At 34.3% G+C, this 20,885-nt stretch overlaps 2 protein-coding genes across 2 annotated transcripts; one reads left to right on the forward strand and one right to left on the reverse strand.

The window, feature by feature from the left end:
• Positions 1-8,984: 8,984 nt before the first annotated feature.
• LOC115962699 (pentatricopeptide repeat-containing protein At3g48250, chloroplastic) lies at positions 8,985-11,119 on the forward strand. Its single transcript, XM_031081584.1, has one exon. It carries the CDS (start codon positions 9,098-9,100, stop codon positions 10,988-10,990), a length of 1,893 nt encoding a protein of 630 aa, XP_030937444.1. The 5' UTR covers positions 8,985-9,097; the 3' UTR covers positions 10,991-11,119.
• Positions 11,120-13,112: 1,993 nt separating this feature from the next.
• Positions 13,113-19,491, reverse strand: LOC115962452 (pachytene checkpoint protein 2 homolog). Its single transcript, XM_031081289.1, has 14 exons — positions 19,233-19,491; positions 19,077-19,140; positions 18,591-18,697; positions 18,279-18,346; positions 17,952-18,055; positions 17,773-17,877; positions 16,675-16,764; positions 16,474-16,549; positions 15,577-15,646; positions 15,416-15,486; positions 15,173-15,263; positions 14,319-14,446; positions 14,060-14,188; positions 13,113-13,941 (listed from the first exon to the last, which is right to left on the reverse strand). The coding sequence occupies exons 1-14, from the start codon at positions 19,387-19,389 to the stop codon at positions 13,801-13,803; spliced, it is 1,401 nt and encodes a 466-aa protein (XP_030937149.1). The 5' UTR covers positions 19,390-19,491; the 3' UTR covers positions 13,113-13,800.
• Positions 19,492-20,885: the final 1,394 nt, after the last annotated feature.

Here is a 20,885-nt window from a genome sequence, read left to right on the forward strand (position 1 = left end):
CTGTCAACAAAGTTTTGCTTTGAACATATAAGATCTCATAGCTGAAATCTGCCCAGGGATCAGTAGGCACGATACATACATACCCTTAGTCAACCTAAGGCCCTAAACTTCTCATGATTAAAGAAAAGCAACATAAATTAAATATAAAATATGAAATATCAAAATCAAAAAGTGCCTTTGTCTTTGAACTCAATTAATATATAATAAAAATCTCACCGATTAAGAGCATCAGTAGTTTATCTAAATTTTTGTAAGGAATCAATAAACAGTGGTATTTAACTTTTACCTATCTATTTTTTTAAATATATTTTTCAACAGATTCTCTATTATTTTCTCCATCTTATTTAAATATTATTTCTTCATTCATTATTTATTCATTATTTATTATTTTTCTAACAATTACACATCTTCCAACATTTTTATTCAATAACTGATTATTATAATAATAAAAAATACTTGAAGAGTGAACAGTAAATGCTACAATGTTCTCCACTTATAGAGAAGTACTGTAGCAATTCTAATCTAAAAAATGAAGATGGAGAACCTATAGTAGTGCGTTTTTAGGGTGTTTTCTCTTTAAAATTGGCTTTAAGTAAGCCATTGGAGATGCTCTAAGGGTGAGTTTGGTATCATTTTATTTTATTTTTCTGTTTTTTCTGACTTTGTCAAATTTTTTTAAAGTACAAGTATATTTTAGCATATTTATAATAAAAATTTAAATAAACTGTATCAAAATAGACCACAAATCTTTTCATTCAATTTAAAAGTTTGGTGCAAAGGAAATAGTAGACAGGAGGTCAAGGTTAAAGAGACTAATTAAGAGAGAAGTCTAGCCCACTTTGGAATCAAAGAACAAACTAATAGCCTCCAGAGCTATTTACTTAACAAAACATAGCCTTCACCAATATTTGAAATGGATCAATTTTATGAACAAATTATAAATTATAAATCTTTCGATGTATTAAGAGTCACATAATGTGATACTGTTAATCTTAGAAATAATGTCTTAATTGTGAAATGGACTTTTAACAACATAATGAGTTTATGTCGGCAGATAGATAGAGTATCTCAACAATATGTTGATATATTAACTGTTATTGCCCGTTTAATTAAAAAGGCCTTAAAAGAATTCTGAAAGTGTTGCTCAAAAAAAAAAAAAGAATTCTGAAAGTGCTTTTTTTTTTTTTTTTCCTTCTTTCAATTAGTTGCTAAGGTAAAAGTTGAGCATGTTATCCCAATAGGCCAATACTCGCCTAAAATAGACCTGCAGCTTCTCCTATGGCCAGCCGAAAGCAAAGCTCAGGAGCGCACCAACTCCTTTAATAGACTGTTCTGAATAGGACCCTCCGCCAATTTTTTCAAGCTACGATATGAGTCATGTTCAGTGAGATATAGTTCAACTTGCCCTAACTTTGCCCATCCTAGCATATAGATTCATTTTCTCACTGAAATTGCATGCACACTTTCTACCATTACTGTAATATAGTCACTGTTGTGGAAAATACTCTTCATAGAGACTTCAATAGTAAAAAGAAAAAAAGAAAAGAAAAAGAAGAAAGAAGAAGAGAGAGACCTATTCCAACTGTTTCAACAAATATATAGATAGTTGACAGTGCAACTGAGAATGAAAATACTAATCAGATTAAATGAAGTACTGGATAATTGATAAATACAGCCAACATATTTGAGTATAACATGAAAATTTTATTACATCAAACACTTGCACACATCTAGCTCTATTTAATACATAAACACTACCAATTCCCTATGATCAATCTACTTATTCATGACATAATAAACGTACGCTAAAGCATTACAAGAGACAAGATTCCTGTAAATTTAGGTAGACTCTCAAAAATCAAAATATATAGAAGTAGTAGGAATTAATAATTAATAAATAAATAATTCTGGTGATTTCGGACCAGGAGCGCTTGATTCCCCTCGTTTAACTGAGCTTCAATATTTCATGAATCTTGGCTTGCAATGGATCACCAATTTCATGAACTCGCAGCTCCACCACAGACCATCCATCTCATGAAATGGAAGAGTACTCAAGCAGCCTAAACTGCTTCTGCTTGGATATTGAAACAATGATGGGAGCTGTCACATAGTGTAAGACAGTAAGCATGGTGAAGAAGAGGATCAATGTCTTTTTGAATAAGAAGTTTGGTTGTGAAAGAGGGAATGGAAGAGAGTGAGAGACTATGTGTGTATATATATGCATAGATAGGATTCATAGGAACTTATATTTATATATAATATATATGTAAATACAGAGAGGAAAATGTGGTAGTAGCTAGTAGAAATAGGAAAGCTTTATTGCAGTCTGCAGAGAAGCTTGAAATATTGTGGAGCACGCATAGTGCGGGAGATCCTAATCTTTTATTCCCGCATGCATATACGTTTCCCTTTAGTGTACAGGGTCGGCACGTTTCCACATGAAAAGGGTAAGGGAAGTATGAAAATGAAAATGGACAATATGGAGAGGTACAGTGTTTTTTTTTTTTTTTTTTTTTTTTTTAAATATTTTTTAAGCTATAGCTATAGGTGGGGTAAAATGTTTTGAAGGCAAAAGCATGGTGCCCTAAAGTTGGTCCTCCTTTTTAAAGCTATCCCTTCAAAAAGGCATCTTCAATAAGGTGTTTGAATTTTTGGCTCTTCATTGTTTTTTTTATCTTTTGGTCGGTTGATTCAAAAGGGGCTATAATTTGTTCTTAGAATGCTTTTGTATGTAAATGTTGGCATGTGTACTTGTGGGGTTTGTTAGAGTATCTCCAGTAAATTCATCAAATTTTTGTACTATTTGGAGAATGAACAGTGACTTTTATTTATATCTACTCATTTTTTTAAATACAATTTCCAACAAATTCTCTATCTCATTCTCTATCTTATTTAAATATTATTTCTTCATTCATTATTTTTTTTTAACAACTACACATCTTTCAACATTTTTTTATTCAACACCTGATTATTATAATAGAAATTTTTTTTTTTGAAGAATGAACAGTAGCCCATCAAACTTGATGAGCTACTATTCATAAACCAAAAAAATTTTTGGGTATAGAGAATCCATTAGAGTGGCTTTTTTTGTCTCATTCTCTATTATAGAGAATATTTTGCTTTTGCATAGACCATTGGAGATGCTCTTAGTTGTTATTGTGAGTTTGTGACATGTATGAACCAATAATTATTTTATATATTAGATATATATATTATCTTTTTTTATAACATGAGACTCACAGTTATATATATGACTTATAAACTGTGAGATAAGAGAATGTATATATTTCATGCATGCAGGGATAGAGGCACACTTGGGCTTTGCCTCCCTCAAATTTTTTTTAAAAAAAAGAAAAAAAATTATTAGTATAGATATAGGTACTACTTTTAGCAATTTTGTTATTTAAAATTATACTTTGTCCCCCTAAACAATATAGTTGATTTTTTTTTTTAAAGTAATGTTATAACCACAAAATTTTTTATAACATTTTTACAAGTTGTTGAGGTACAAATTATTACTATTTCACATCTGGGCTTGCCACTTTCATCATTTTTTTACTTACCAATAATCACTCATCATATCAGTAAATTGTAAAAAAAAAAAAATTGTAACTCTTACCATTTTTCCTCTTTTTAAAGACTATAAAAAAAATTTATACATCTAAAATCTAAAACAAAATATACAAGCTCAAAACAATTAGTCCAACAACAAAAATTGCCAATAAAGCTAAAATAAAAATAAAAATTCTCAATCAACCAATTTTACCCATCAAAGACACAAAAAACAAAAAAACACTCAACAACTAAGAAGCAACAAAACTAGAGGATAGCAACAGAGTTGCCCCCCTAACTTCAAGTCCTGATTCCATTCCTGCATGCATAAAATATCTTCTATGCGTAAATGGGGCTAGTTTGTTTGCAACTTTTCTATCATGTTATGGTTATTTTCACCTACCTATATATAGGCAAGTAAAATGTTTGTAGGTAAATATTGGGGGACAAATAATGATGTCGTCTAACATGGAAAAAAAAAGAGTCAATTATCCGGTTTCATATATATAGTATCATGATGAGTTTATATTGACTATAATATTATTTAATTGGACATGTTTAAATTAATCCCCGTAAGATTAACTATGCTTAATTTACACTATATTCTCCTAATTCACCTTTATATCTTGTATGATTGTGTTTACTTTTTGATCCATTCTTACTCGAAACGTATTTTTCACGAACCCTACCTCAACTGCTTGAGTGAACACCATCAACTAACGTTGTTGAGTAGTCTGTGGTTTTCTACTGTTTGAATACGAAGTGTCAAATTTTTTATATTCAGAGCATATGTGGTTTTTTTTTTCTCTGCTTTAATCTATCAGAATTTTGCGGCAGGTGTGCCATGTTTGCTCACATGCGAAAACAACCTGTTGAAATGAAATAACGTACAGGAAGCTAAATTTGAGTAAAGCTGAAGGCATGCAGATTCTATACATGCTTAGTGATAAAGGAGTCCGTGCCATTTTTAGTATTGAGTTATATGAGACATGTAAATTAATCAGCGTGATTTTATGCGTGAATGATTCACAATGTGGTACCTCTAGACAAGCCCAACAAATTGTTGCACTATTTACAGTGGCTGAGCTTGTGTTTGACTCGAGTTCAACTATGCTATTCAGCTTGGTTTCTCTAAATTAGACCAAGTATAATTTGTTTTCCACTTCATGCATGCAGGCTTTGCAGCCTAGTTTCAACAATCCTTACTGTGTAGGTTAGGTCTCACTATGACATAATGGACAAAAATTAAGTCTAATCTCTTAATTAGATCGATATAGTACATTAAGTTTTCTTAGCAAATTATTCAAATTTGCATTAATGGCTAATGAGGCGTATGAATAAAATAATATCACATAGTTGAATTTAATTGTCGATAAGAGTAAAAAGCATTATTTGTGCTACATAATTGACTCAATACTTACAAAACTGTACTTAAATTTTATTCTAGAATAATTTAAAGAACTGGTTTTAACTCTCTATACTAAAATTAGTAGCAGACTATACTGTGAAGTGGCCTTAGTGAGCAAAGAGGAACCGACACAAACACAGCATAAAAAAATCAGCTGCCTAGCCTAATTAAATTATAGAAAATGAGTTCAATAGGTAGTACAATCAACCCGAATATTATAATTTCATGAAGTTAACTTTCTTGTTAAAATCCTCCTCATTCTTTTTTTTTCTTCTCTTCTTGGAACTTTTTACTCGTATAAAAAATAATGAAAAATGAAACCAAAAATCTTGACTAGGTTAATCAATATCCTAGTCCAAACAAGAATACTATTATTAATAAGAGCCTAAGTTGTTAAGTGTAGCTAGGTTGTTAACTTTTTACAAATTAACCTTACTTAAGAGGAGAGCCAAAGTGGTAAAGTACAAAGCTTGTAGTTAAAATTTCAAAATCATGGTTGGACTTTGGTCGAGGCCTTTAGTGACAGAATCTATCTCAAATCCCACCTAAAGTATACTTGGATTTCTTTATGTATACTGTATAATACTTGAAAATAGCTCCTAGCTTTTGATTAAAGTGATCAAAGGTGGCAAAAATGGGAAAATTTATAATAAGTTAGTTCAAACTTAAAACGATAAAGAGTGTGACAAGTTAGTTTATAAGTTGATTAAAAATCTCTCATTTATTACACTAAACTTATATTATATATATCATCGAATTCCATCTTCATGATCATGGTTGCAACTTGCATTTGTGTGCCATATATTTACACTCGGCTTAGCAATCAGCATAACTTGACTCCACTTCATCACACTCTTCCTATTTAGCTACTTAAATGCATATTTGTAATTAATAATGTTAAAAATAGCTTTTACTTAAATCTATGTAACGTCATTTTTATCATGCATGAATCATAACTGATCGAATCTAAATGATTGTGAAAATTATTGTATTTCTAAAAGTTATGTTGATTGCAACCATTATCACATTGATGTTACGTGATTTTTTGTTGTTAACATTGCATCCAAAAGGAGGGCTAGGAAAAAAAAACAAATTGCTTGGAAGTGTAAGAGTTAAGAGACACCTAATCCTAAAAGATAAGATAGGACCTCATCAGCCTCTTGTTCACTGTATTCTTCAATCAAATGGCTTAGATCACAACTATGTCACACACAAAAAGAGGACCACCCCTTCATGTCTTTTTTTTTTTTTTTGGGTTAAAACCACCCCTTCAGGTCTTAATCAATCAACCGGTCAGTTTTTATTTTGTAAGTTCCTCCATTGAAGGACCACAGATTTAGTGTTAGGTTAAATTGTACTAAAACATTTCCCCACTCATCAAAACAAAAGTGGTAGTGGGACCCACCTGCATACCTTTTCAACTGTCTGATTGGGCGAGACTTTGGCATCGCATGCCCGTTGATAAATGGTGGGGACAAAGTTGTGTGGGACCCATGATCACTTTTTTAACGGACGAAACTTCGCGTGGAAGACAATCAAGGTGGGGCCCATTTGATTGTCTCTCTTAAAGTGGGGTCCCCTCTCTCTCTCTCTCTCTCTCTCTCTCTCAGCTATGCTGTTAATTGACGAACGGGAGAGAGAGCTTTTCCCTTTGCTTTTATGGTTGTTGGGTGTTGTGTTCATACAATCTCACACTTCTCGCAGAGTGACAACAAAGTGTGAAAGGTAAGTCATGCACCCCAAGTCAACATGAAGTCTTAAAAGTTTTCTAGACAACAAATTCAAGAATATATTGTTGTTGTTACTGTGATTTGAAGAAATATTAATTTGATGTTTTTAATGTTATTATCCGAATTAATAATGGATGAATGATTGAGATTTCTATACTTACAAACAAAATTGCATATGGTGTTTCATTTGGATGTGTCGGTGAGATAACATCTTAAGAAGATTTTGATTAAGTAATTACTAATGAGACCATAAAAATCATTAAAGTTGTCTATCTTAATGGACGACCATTGCATCATTAGTGAGTCAAAAAAAAAAGTAACTGCTCAACACATTTAATAACGACCATCAAAAGTCTTAAACTTTCTTATCAAGACAAAAAAATGTTACAATTAGGGTAATAATTACTCTAATTTATGTCAATAGCTACCTAAGTTACCTAAATACCTATAAAATGTATAATTTGCCTCACTTGCTAAGGTATATCAAAACATATGACAAAACTACTATGTGTGTACAAAATATATAAGCTAATTCTGACTCAAGCATCTGAGGCTCCCCTACCAGGCATAGCCTGGTAGTTTCTTCGATCAATCTTCTTTATCTTGTAAATCCTACAAGATCATCTAATACTTCGGATTGGACGAGTGACCTAACTGACGATTTTTAGCATCATCAGTTACCACTATAACATATAGAAATATCACTTAATTTAAAAGAGTTAAAACTATGAGTTTAAGTCTAACTATTTTATATTAACCAATCACGCTTTTCATTATTATTTAATGTGAGACTTCACCCACACATACATATCCAACAAATGACACCTAATCATTTTTTTTTAGTAGCAATTCAAGGTCTAGATCACTTAGACCTTGGCTTAGGGTTCCAAATAAGAAATAAGCCATTTGGTATAGGCTTAAGGCCACCAATTTGAAAAAAGAAAAAGGTAGAATGAATTTATGTTCTCTTCCCTATTCTCAAGAAGTCCCTTAAAATTATTAGCCAATAGAGATCAAATCCAATTAGAAGTTAAAAAATATTGTGAGTGCATAAAATAATCATTAACGACTAATTTACATTAACAGTTTGATGCTCCATTTTTGTTTATGTCAATATCCCACAAAATAAATTGTCAACATTATTCATTTAATCTCCAACATGACTATTCACTAAATAACCTCTCTCTCTCTCAACACTAGAATGTCTAGATTTCATCCAATGCGTGTAAACTAGGTTTGAACTCCAAACCTTTAATTCAATGACAAAACCCTTTATTAGTTAAGGTAATTAGAATCCACAACTCTTCAAAAAAAAAAAAAAAAAAAAAAAAAACTAGAATCCTCAAGATTTTTTTTTTTTTTTTTTTTTTAATGGAAAAGAAGAATTGATTAAAACAAAACGGAGGAGAACTACAAAGAAGCAGGACTGCTTGCCTCGACTCTGATTATAGACTCAAAACAGGGGGGACAGCAGCCTATATCAGAAGAACTAAATACATTATGCTTAAGAGACCATTTGACCAAGGTGTGGGATGCACCATTTGAATTCCTAGGAACCCAGTTAACAGAAACATTTGTCAATTAGGAGAGCAAAAGAGACATGCCAGAGCAGATATTGAGAATTCTCCATGGAATTTCGGGCTCTAGCTTTGAAAGAGCCTCAACAACAACTTTGGAGTCGCTCTCAATGAAAATTAATTCAAAGACCAAGTTGGCAGATAGTTTTATAGCCCATTTCAAAGTGTCAACTTTCACCTAGAGAGGGAAGTTGGTGTTTACCTTCGTGGAGTACGCAAATATATACTTCCCTCTCCAATCTCTAGCCACAGCATCAATAGAAGAATAAATTGGGCTTAAAGTCGCATCTACATTAATTTTTAATGTTGATCTTCTTGGCTTGGACTAGACACAAGGAGGGCCACATGAGTGAAGAATAAATTGGCCGGAATGGTTGGGTCTTGTACTCCCATGTTCTTCAGAGTAGAAATCTTTACAAAGATATAATCCAAATTCGGTGGGCTGCCTTCAAAAAATGAACTTGGTTCGGATGCTTCCATATCCAGATTTGCACTCCTCATCATGGATCTGAGACATTAAGCATAATGTTTATTACATCTAGTGGTCAGGGCAATATAGAATCATAGATAAGGCATAAGTGTATGAACCATCTTGGGCCAGAGTTGACCCAAACTGTGTCACCTCATCTCTAGGGCTAGTTTTGCAGTGGGCCTAGTTTCCAATTCTCACCCAATTGCAACTTGGGTACACGGTGTGGCCCGGATTTAGCAACCCGGATCCGAACCCAATTAACACCAAAAACCAGAGCTTAAACCCTAGAAATCCCCTAGTGTTCAAATCCTTCATTTTCATTTCAGTAAAAAAGGGTTTTTGGAAAATCTGAGCAGCCATGAACAGAGCTAGGCCAATCCTCACATCACTCAGACTCGCCAACTCGCTCCTCTCGACTCGGGTCTCCTCAACTCGGTCTCTCTTCACTCAGGTGACTCAGTACTCTGACTTTCATTCTCTTTCAAAAAATCAATCTTTTTCCCATTCCCATTTCCTCAATACCCATCAAAAGCTATTCTTCTCATCGAAACCAAACTCGGCCATTGAACTCGTTCTGGCCAACGATTGGTCCTACGAGTTGGAGCACGAGTTAGAAAAATCGTGTCCAACGCTGACCCATGAAACAGTTATTTACATTTTGAAGAAACTGGACAAAGACCCAGAAAAAGCTGGAAGCTTTTTCAACTGGGTCTGTGAGAATACTGGGTTTAGACCCAGTTCTTTGGTGTATAGCTTAATGCTTAGGATTTTGGTTAACAAAGAGACAATGAAGCAGTTTTGGATTACACTTAGGAAAATGAAAGAGCAAGGGTTTTATGTTGATGAGGAAACATATTTGACAATTGCGGGGCAGTTAAAGAAAGCAAAGATGGCCAGTGATGTAGTGGCTTTGAACCACTTTCACAATAGGATGCTTTCAGAGAATGCAATGGAGAATGTTGTGAGGAAAGTGGTTGATATTGTTTTGGGGTCAGAGTGGAGTAATGGGGTTGAGAATGAATTGGGGGAGATGAAAATTGTGTTATCAGATAATTTCGTGATACGGGTTTTGAAGGTACTTCGGAATTACCCTTCGAAAGCTTTGAGTTTTTTTCATTGGGTTGGCAGGTGTAATAATGGTCACGAGCACAATACAGTGACTTATAATGCGGTTGCCAGGGTTCTCGGTAGGGATGATTCAATTGAGCTTTTTTGGAGTGTTGTTGAGGAGATGAAGAGTGCTGGTCATGAAATGGATATTGACACTTATATAAAGATATCGAGGCAGTTTCAGAAGGTCAAGATGATGGAGGATGCGGTGAAGCTTTATGAGTTCATGATGGACAGTCCATTTAAGCCCTCGGTCCAGGACTGCAGCATGCTTTTAAGAAGCATCTCAGCCAATGATAACCCAAATTTGGATTTGGTTTTTCGAGTTGCAAAGAAATATGAGTCAGCGGGGCATACTCTTTCTAAGGTTGTGTATGATGGGATTCATAGATCGTTGACAAGCGCAGGGAGGTTTGATGAGGCAGAGAATATTATGAAGGCTATGAGAAACGCAGGGTATCAGCCTGATAACATTACGTACAGCCAATTGGTTTTTGGACTTTGTAAGGCAAGGAGGCTTGAAGATGCTTGTAAGGTGCTGGATGAGATGGAAGCAGAAGGATTTCTTCCTGATATTAAGACTTGGACAATTTTGATTCAAGGGCATTGTGTAGCTAATGAACTTGACAAGGCGTTAATGTGTTTGGCAAAGATGGTAGAGAAGAACTGCAATATTGATGCTGATCTATTGGAAGTCTTAATAAACGGTTTCCTACATTGGAACAGAATAGATGGTGCATACAGATTGCTTGTGGAGATTGTAAATAAGGAACGTATAAGCCCTTGGCAAGCTACATATAAAAAACTGATTGAAAAGCTTTTAGGCAATGGGAAACTTGAAGAAGCACTGAAATTGCTTCATTTGATGAAGAAGCAAAACTACCCACCTTTCCCAGAACCCTTTGTCAAATATATTTCAAAGTTTGGGACTGTGGAGGATGCTGCAGATTTTTTGAAGGCATTGAGCGTGAAAGAATATCCTTCCTCTTCAGCTTATCTTCATGTTTTCCAATCATTCTTTCAAGAAGGTAGAGAGTCTGAAGCCAAAGATCTGCTTTTCAAGTGCCCTCATCATATTCGTAAGCATAGCGAAATTTGCAATCTTTTTGGTTCTGCACAGAACGACAATGCCACTTCATGAGCCTTAACACTATGAGGAGTTTACCCAATCCAATCTTCTATTGTACAATTAAATTTGTTCAACACTTTTTGATGAAATTGATTTGTACTCACTGCATAAATTCAAGAAAAATTAATTTGAAGCTTTTAATGTTATTATCCGAAATCATATAATGATGGATGAATGATTGTGATTTCTACTTTCAAGCAAAATTCCATATGGTGTTTCATTGTATTGGATGAGACACAAGAGTGACACCTAATCATTTTTTAGGGGTGGTTCAAGGTCTTGCTCATTTAGGCTGCTTAAGGCCTCCAAATAAGAAATAAGCCATGTAAGCCATGTGGTATAGGCTTAGTGCACGTTTGGATAACACTGAAAACTAAAAGTTTTCAACGTTCAGCGCTTTTTAGTGGGTTCCATGCACTATTCACAAGATCTGCAAATACTTTTTTCAACAAAAAGAATTTTAAAACTGGGTCTCATGATACTATTCACACATTTAAAAATTATTTTGCTATATTATTTTTAATTTTCAACAATAAGCAGTATTCAAACAGACCCTTAAAGCCACCAATTTGGAAAAAAGAAAAAAGGTGTAATGAATTTATGTTCTCTTCCCTATTCTCAAGAAGACCCTTCAAATTATTAGCCAATAGGAATCAAATCCAATTAGAGGCTTAAATTGTTTAAATAAAAAATATTGTGAGTATGTTAAAAGTTAAATAATCATTGACGACTAATTTACCTTAACAGGTAACAATGATTCGAGATTTTGCAACTTAAACACCCATAATTTTAAAAACAAGTGTTGTATTTTTTTTTTTTTTTTTTTTTTTTTGCTGAATAAAACAAGTGTTGTATTAAAAAATATATATATATTTGATAGTTACATAATGGATTTGAGACATTTTTTCTGTTATTAAAAAAAGAAAAAAGTTATAGATAACCAACACAATGGATGAGAAGGCTCGACTGTTTATTATATTTAAGTGATTAGGGCAATATGGTTTAGGCCTACGTGTATGAACCATCTTGGGTCAGAGTTGACCCAAACTGTGTAACTTCTGGGGCTAGTTTTCTACTGGGCCTGGTTGAGCTGGTTGAGTAAGGGCTGTCAAAAATGCAACAATTCACATGTTATATTTCCTAGCTCTCACCCAATTGCAACTTGAATACAAGTTCTAGGCCGGTGCTTGAAGATGACTAGACTATGTTGGGCTAACCAGTTCCTAATTGGGTCGCCCAACCGAGTAGTGACCCATTAAGGTATAAACGGCTTGCAAATGAACAATGAACTTGGTTGATCTTCAAACCAAAAGAAATAACAAGCATTAGTGCACATGTTCTGGAATGTTCTGCTTCTTCTTCATGCTCGTGTGTTACTGTTAAATCTTCGTGCATGTAATCCTGGGATACTTAGCTATACTTTTATTGAATAATCAGAATTTGTATGGGGCATGGCCAAGTACTTTTATCAGTCAAGAATCAAGATTATTTTGTAGCCATTGCTATCTGTGCTTATATATGGTGGTTCTCTAGATTGGATGTTGACCATTTACTCTGCCACTTAAAGCTTCAAATGTTTGCCCCCAGTTTTATACTCTGCAGTAAGTGGCAGTTTTGTATTGAATCTTATTTCTCAAACATGGCTAAGATGCTCACATATAATAAAATCTTATATTTGGAAAATTATTGGTATTGAGCTTTTCTAGATGTTTTGAGTTCAATACAAATTTTGAAGAAATTATTTTATACACCTTCATGTAAGAGAAGGGCATAGTGTAGTACATCCGGTGCACTAAATAAGCTCAGCAACTTCTGACATGAAACCTTTCATTTCAATACTTTGATTTTCTACTTTGCAACACAGGTTTTGTCTGTCACAACTATTGAAACATTTGATATACAAAATATGAATAAGACCAGCAGAGAAGCGAAGTGTGAAAGCCCTGGATAGAAGCTAGACTCTTTATGAGTGAGGAAGAAATAAGCAACACCTTTGAAGTAGCAGCTAAATTTTGAGAGACAACAAAACCCAAACCACTACTAGGGGTTCTACTTGTATCTACTAGTTGATTCAAAACGGAACAGGTGTACCAAAAGCACCATGAAACACATTTCATATTCATTTTCATGGAGCAAACGGAACCACATTTCAATTTCATTTTCATAGAGTAAATGAAACCAAATGAAATATCCAAGTTGATATCTAACAAAAGCAATCCCTGCACAGATGAGACTAATCCTTGGATTGTGGGCAGTAGAAAAATTGGTCAAGCAGCTAACTGTTGAGGACCCAACTAGAGAGCACATTTGAGACAGGTAAAAGCAAATTTTGATTTAACATTACATCACAAACTTAAGAAAATTTGAAAAATCCGATTTGAGATTCCTAAATCTTAATTCTCTTCAGTACAACAGTTCAAACTTCAAAGTACCATTTCACATGCCGTTTCATGACTGAAATCTCAGGCCTTCCTACATATGAAGCACAGACCACTTCACATGCTCAATTGGCAATAACTCTTCAATCACCATTTAATTGCAGTATTGTTACCTCTATTAGGTTAGTTTGAACAGGAAGAAAAGCATCCTGCTTGTGTGACAACCTGGGCTGCAAGGACTAATCTAATGTGGTCTATACATCCCTAGAACCATGGCTTCAGTATCATGATGGATCTAAATCATTTGTCTTGATATAAGTAATTGTCTCATATTGGACCATCAACATCATCATCACAAATGGAGGCTGAAAATGGCAACTAATTGCAGTGGATTTAAACATTTAGCATTAAACACATCTTTTACATGAAGTGAGAACTCATAATTCAGTCAGGCAGCTCAGAAAGCTCGCCCCTTGCCGTATCTACCATTTTACACAAGAACTTGCTAGGGTCACAATTGTAAGGATTGGAGAGAGCTGCATGCGTCAAAAATGGAAGCTTTCTTAAAGATCGTCCACTCATTCCCTAAGAGAGAGAGAGAGAGAGAGAGAGAGTCAAACATCAAAAGTTAATTAAGTCAGCTTCTTTGGTCATTGAAAAATCTGCCAAATACAATGATAGGCAAAGAAAATTTCTTACTTACCTCACATGCTTCTGCAGCTTCAAGCAATTGTTTACACAGGTGAAATTTTGTCTGAGCCTCCTGCATCTCAGGCATACTCAACTTTTCTTTCATACTGGCAAAATTTGGAATTACAAGGTGATCACAATCCTACAGAGTTCCCAATATTTGTTAGTTGATGATACATATTTGGCAACATGTCTGCATCAGCACTTGGAAAGACAACAGTGAAGGTTCAAAAAATTGTTCCTTGGACAAGGTGAGAGAGAAGTATCTGCACCTGAAAATTTGATAAGATTCCCTTTTTCACAAGTTCCTGCAGACAGGATCTTAAAATTTCATAACGAGCTTGGAGTGTTGGAGGACCAACATATGCTTTGATATCAGCTCGATCAACAAATGCAATATCTGCAATCCAACAATGGATAAATAGTCAACACTAAATACATGCATTATGAAAGTTTTGAGAATTTTTCTCATAAATCCAATGAAATTTTCCAGAATGAAAAGAGACCTATATGGTCAATGAGAAAATTCACAGCATAAAATGCCAAACAACAATTTGTCAAAGATAAACAAAATGGGATTGTGAAATTTCCATGGTAAACAAATGAAGAGAAAAGAGAATTAAAAAAGACAAAAAGAAAGGATGGTTTGGAGAATATCCAGATCAACGGTCTGATTCAAACATAAAAAAGTCGTACTTAATGCACAAAACTCCCACTTTTTTGCGGGGTCTGGGAGAGATCATAGTAGGCAGCCTTAACTTCCAAACTTGCAACCTATCAATTTTGGTGGAAGGCTATTGCATAGGCCCATAGCACCGAGGCTCGACTTCTAAGAATATGTGTGCATGGTGCTAATAGTTTCATAAAATTCTTATTGGTTAAAAAAACCTCACAGGAAACTACAAATTATTGTTAAATAGATAATGATTACTTTGAAAAAGTGAACTGTGCTCCCACTGCTTTTAAAAATGATGCGGAACAGTAGAGGTCAGCTAGAATGGCACCAAATGGATTTGCATGGAATAAATATACCATCCAATGCTCAACAAATAACAACCTGTGTTAAAGAAGTGCAAGGCTTTAAAATGGCAATTTTGCACTTATCTGAAATTGAATATAGGCTTACCAATAGCAGTGGTAATATTGGAGGTTGTGAGAATTATCACATTTGGTGATGATTTCAATTTATCCATCTGAGTTAGTAGCGCATTCACGACCTGAAACGCACATTCCAAGATGCAATAAATATTAAAAGAGGAGCCATTGTACATGTTATTCTAAAATTTATACTCTGTTTATGCACATGTAGTTGAGAAAAGTCAGAAAATTTATACAGAAAAAATAAGGTGGTAAGAGTGAAGTGCAATACCCTAATAGAGTCTGAAGGTTCAGAACCGGACAAAGCAGCTTTTCTAGCAGCAGCAAGACTTTCAACTTCATCTGAAGCATCACCAGATATAAAATATTTATACGCTGAAAGGAAGGAGGATGAAAGCTAAATAAGAAACCACTGAAAATAATAAATCTCACCAATTAAAACAAATACCAGATTGTTTTCTTCCTCCACCATCTCTTGAATTTTTTGGAAAAGCTTTGCAACCTAACAATGAGAATACATCTTAATGACAAAAAAAAAAAAAAAAATGACCCACATGCATGCACTAAATCTAACTTCAGCTTCAGCTCCTTTATAATAAATATGCAATACATAAAGAAGATATACACCAGTTTAAAGATATGAGAAATTTGACAGAAACAGAGATGCAGCTTGACAACTTCACATAACAGTATAACACACTACAAAGGAAACAGCACAGGATTCAAAATTGTGATAATTCTATATGATCGCCATTAACATGAAAAGGGTCATACTACCTAGTGCACAAAACTCTAGCTTGTGCAGGGTTTGGGAGAGGTAGCCTTATCCCCAATTTTTGGAAAGACTGATTTCTTGAGGCTTTATTTGGTTTGACAAAATGTAGTAGTAGATATTTTTCTTTTTGACTGGAAAAATGATAAGAGTTACACAGTTTTGATTTTGAAGTAACTCTAGAAGTGACAGATTTATCATCATGTTGAATAAAGAACAAAGGGAACAGCTTCAATTAGGTGTTTTCTTTTTTTCTTTTTCTAAATCAACAATGGGCCATGTCAATATACTTTTTCTTTCTTCCTTTCTTTTTGTTTTCAGGGGGTGGGGAAGAGGATGGTTGCCAATCCTTTAGGGGCAGAACTCAATCAAGGAAAAGACATAAATTAATTGAGATAAGATGTGACAAACTGTTGACTGAAATTTGGGGTAAAGGTTGCTTGTGACAAACCATTTGATACACAAACACAAAAAATATTTAATCCACATAAAAATGAAGGTGGAATAATCAAGTATATTGAAGTGTCATTTAGGAATTACACTGTGTGACCACATACCAACTTGCCGCTTTCGGAGAACCATTTACTAAACAAAGAATGTGCATTAACCTCAACCAATTGGCTTTGTGTGTATCTGATTTAACAAAAAAAAGGTAAAGTAGAATATAAGATGAATCTAGAATATATATATGCCTGGTGCATTTCATGTGAACCAACAAAAAGAAATAACATTCACATCAAACTGATACATCAACAAACCTGGAGTTGAATCGGATGGATAACTTCTGGGCTAATGCTTTACACAAAGATGTCTTCCCTGTTCCTGGAGGTCCATGCAAAAGAATAATGCTGCAAGCATATAAAAAGGTTCAAAAAAGTGTTGATTGTATATTTTTCACCTAGCTGTGCCTATCCATTAAAACATTATCTGTAGGTCTTTCCAATAATAAGATGTCAAAATTAACAAATAAAAAGATTGCAGTAGGAAACACAGTTGTGCATGCAGTTAAAACTCAAAGTCCTGTATACTAAATATAAAAAATTAGACCAACTTCAAAGGAGTCTGTTGTTTCTTGTTTGTACAACATGATATCATAACTTTCATGCAAATAGATTGAAAGGTAGAGAAATTATACATAAATTAATGAAGGAAAGTCCATGCCAACACAACTTGAACCAGATACATGTAATGTTAAACCACAAGGTGTCCATATACATAATACAACGAGTTTTATAGCTGTACCAGTCTACTGGGTAAGGTTAACTCATTAATGGGAATCCAAATTCATTTCTTTGCAGCTCTCCAACCTGCTCTCAGTGATTTTTCACTTTTCATGCTCCTGATAGTTCCTATGCATTCTGAGTCCTTGTCTCTGTCTCATCTCACTATGTAGGGGAGTTATGTAAGCATAACCAGAACCATACACGGAGATATTGTACTACTTCCAGGTCCTCACTTGATAGATATTTTAGGGCATTGCACAACAAATAGAACCAACTATGTCTATTGATATATATGAATATGATGTTCTTGACTTATCATGTAACAATGTTGCACTTTTCAGTGCTTGATGTGAAAATTTTGTCATATAAGATACAAATCCTAGTATTAATACTATAACTAGACAAAGCACAAGCAAATAAATCAATTTAAAAACCCAAGCAAGTCAAATCATAAAACAGATCAATCACTAAGTGATGAAAATCACAACAGCCTATAACAAGTATTGCACCCAAACTCATGCATATGAAAAGATTGATCTGTTTCCAAAAATCTCATTTCCAATAAATACAAACAATGGAAGCTTCCTTAGCATGTTTTGAGTGCTGAAATAGAATCAATCACATGCTCCTTACCGGTTCCATGACACAAGGAAAGGATCAATACCCTTTTCAGTAAAGAGTAATGCACTTGCTGCGTACCGCAACAGCCTTTGCTTGAGACCAGATTCATAAATTAAACTGCAAAAGCAATTACCTTTATTGTACATCCATGGATTTTAATCTATCAAGAAAATTAAAACCCACAAACAAACCTTTCCCACATGCCATCAAATTCCTTTGCAGGAAGCATCCATTCATTAAAGCTAGGAAGTTGGCCATCTCCACTTAAGTCCTCACATGGTCCTTCCTCACTAAGCTGACAAAAATCCACTCAAACAATAATCAGAGTTTGAAACTTTGAATGCTGCAAGTCAAGGAAAAAAAATTCCTTGCCAACATGTGAAATTTCAAAAATTGAACAAGCCACATACATCTAGTCAAAAAAGGAGTTTATAAAATAGTATATTCCAAATCCTAAAGAAAATTCAAAAAAAATCCAGCCTATTATAAACCCCGTTTTAGTAGTGCAATTTACTCACCTGAAAGACATGCACAACAGGCTTGACTTGCCAGAACAAAAGAATTTCATGGTTCTGCACCCACTCATCTACAAAGATAAACCATTTAAGCATTAGAAATAGCAAAAAAACAGAAACAGCTCTCCCCTGTATAATTCCCCCCCCCCCCTCAAAAAAAAAAAGAATAAAAAAAGTTTTTCATTTTCCCATATCAAAACACTCAATTCAGCAAAACATAAAAAAAAAAAAAGTTTCACTTTCTTAATACAAAACCGTGGAACATATAGATAAAATCAATAAAACCATTGAACTTATAGACAAAATAAAACATACCCGTGTCGCAAATACGGATTCTTTCCACATTTTCTGTGAGAAACGGATCATCAAGAGGCACTGGAATGGGGCCGTCAATATAGCTTAAACTCCTCTTTTCAAGCATTCTAGACATTATACCGGGAAAAAAAAAAACAGTATTTTCAAGCATGTTTAGGCATTTACAAATTAAAACAAAAACATTCAAACAGCCAATAAGGCAATCCCACTACAAACACATTATAATCCCAAACATTTTCAACATAATCATTAAAAATTCAATCAATTAGAACATCAAATTACCCAAAAAAAAAAAGTATTTTCAAGCATGTTTATGCATTTACAAATAAAAACAAAAACATTCAACTTAAACAGTCAAATAAGGCAATTCTACTACAAAAAACATTATAATCCACAACATTTTCAACATAATCATTAAAAAAAAAAACTCAACTAATTAGAACATCATATTACATACAAAAAAAAAAAAAATCCTTAATTGTATACCTCTCGATGGCTGAGCGGACATCGTCGATCCGAGCTGTGCTGGAGGGCTTTAAGCAAGCTTCAACTGAAAGAGAAATCAAATTTCGAAAAAAACTCAAGCACGGAGCTTGGAATTAGAGCAAAAATGGAAGGTGAAGATGAGAGCCATGTAGGTACCTGAAACGGAGACTCTGTCATCGGCGAGTACAGGAGGAAGAGGCGGAGGCGGAGGAGGAGGAGAGGGAGCTGAGGCTGAGGCTGATGCGACGGCGTTTTGGTCGGAGATATCGGGATCTGGAGGGTTTTGAAGTGTTATCTCCATTGGAGTACTCATTTTTGAAGAACAACAACAAAGCGTTTGTTTTTCAATTTCTCGAAGAAGAAGAAGAGAAATTTGGGGCCAAAGTCCAAAACCTAAGGGTTTTCTAAAATTTGGAAAATGAGCGGGAAAATACGAAAGAAAGTGACGGTGTGCGGTATATAAGGCTTTTATGCCAGGCCCATTGGGCTTCACTTTTGCCCTTCCAACTTCCAACTTCCCACCAATCCTTATAAAAAGATGAATTTAAGGTCTGTTTGGATATTGTTTATTACTGAAAATTAAAAATATTGTAACAAAATAATTTTTAAATATGTAAATAGTACCGTGAGACCCAGTTTTAAAATTGATTTTGCTGAATTCTGTACTTACGGGTCTCGTGAACAGTACATGAGATCCATAAAAATTAAACACAAACGCGCAATGTCCATTGAAAAACACTATCCAAACTAAATCTTCATCTTTGTGGGTAATTACTAATTATTGATAGTACGTGTCAATATAAATATTTATAAATAAACAGAAGTTTTTACGTTCATGATGGTTTGTTATCTCTTGAGTTTGTAATTGTAAGTACAGAGTGATTTCTTGTAATTCGACCTGTACTTTATTAAGTAAGAGTAATTGTTAAACCAGTAAATCAATGAGAAAGATGAAAGTGTTGAGAGATTGCATAACATGTTCAATGGAATGAAATGATATATATGAAGAAGGTTTGACTTGATTTAGTGGGAGGGCTTGTTAGTTGATTGTTTTGTCAGGTCAACTAAGGAGATGCGTGTCAGAGAAGCAACCCTCAAATTACATGTGAATGAAATAGGTCTAGTAGGATTAGAAGTGAATGACTGTTGGTTTGCTACAATAAATATTGATGTGAGGGAGTTTAGTGATTTTCTACGGCCATTTCTTTTGAGGAGAATCTTACTATCCAACCGAATAGAAGAAGGGGATCTATAGGCCAATAGTGATGTTAGCCAAAGGTGGGTGATTGTTGCATACCACAGTGCTCATCCTTGGTACTTGTCCTTACCACTCGGCTTTGGAGGATTGGGTGCCTTCCCATAAGCTTCAACCTAGTGTATACTTTGGGTGAGGGCCCCAAATTTCTGTGGTACTTATGGGCTGTGGTACTTATGGCCCCAAATGCCTATCTACGTTAAATTTCCAGTTAACATGAAAATACCAAAGAAAACAAGTTTCCTAAACTTTGTCAAGAGCAACGTACCATCCAATCTCTTCCATGAAAAGAATTTAGGTTCAAATCCTCACCCCAATTTCTTGTATTTAACTTCAAAGGCAAGGTTATTTTCACTAAAATGCTTTACACACGGCTGTATAAAGTGGTTGAAAAGCCTAATCTTTTGGCTAAATAAGATACGATTGTACAAAATCATTATTCAAAGATGGATCTAAGTTATTCTCATGTGAGAATTGGATAAATACCTTTGAGCTATAAGACTCTTCATTTTTTTTAGATAGATACAATGAGAGAAAAGTGAGGTTTGAACCAT

This window comes from Quercus lobata, chromosome 10, assembly GCF_001633185.2.
Source record: "Quercus lobata isolate SW786 chromosome 10, ValleyOak3.0 Primary Assembly, whole genome shotgun sequence".
Taxonomy (NCBI): domain Eukaryota; kingdom Viridiplantae; phylum Streptophyta; class Magnoliopsida; order Fagales; family Fagaceae; genus Quercus; species Quercus lobata.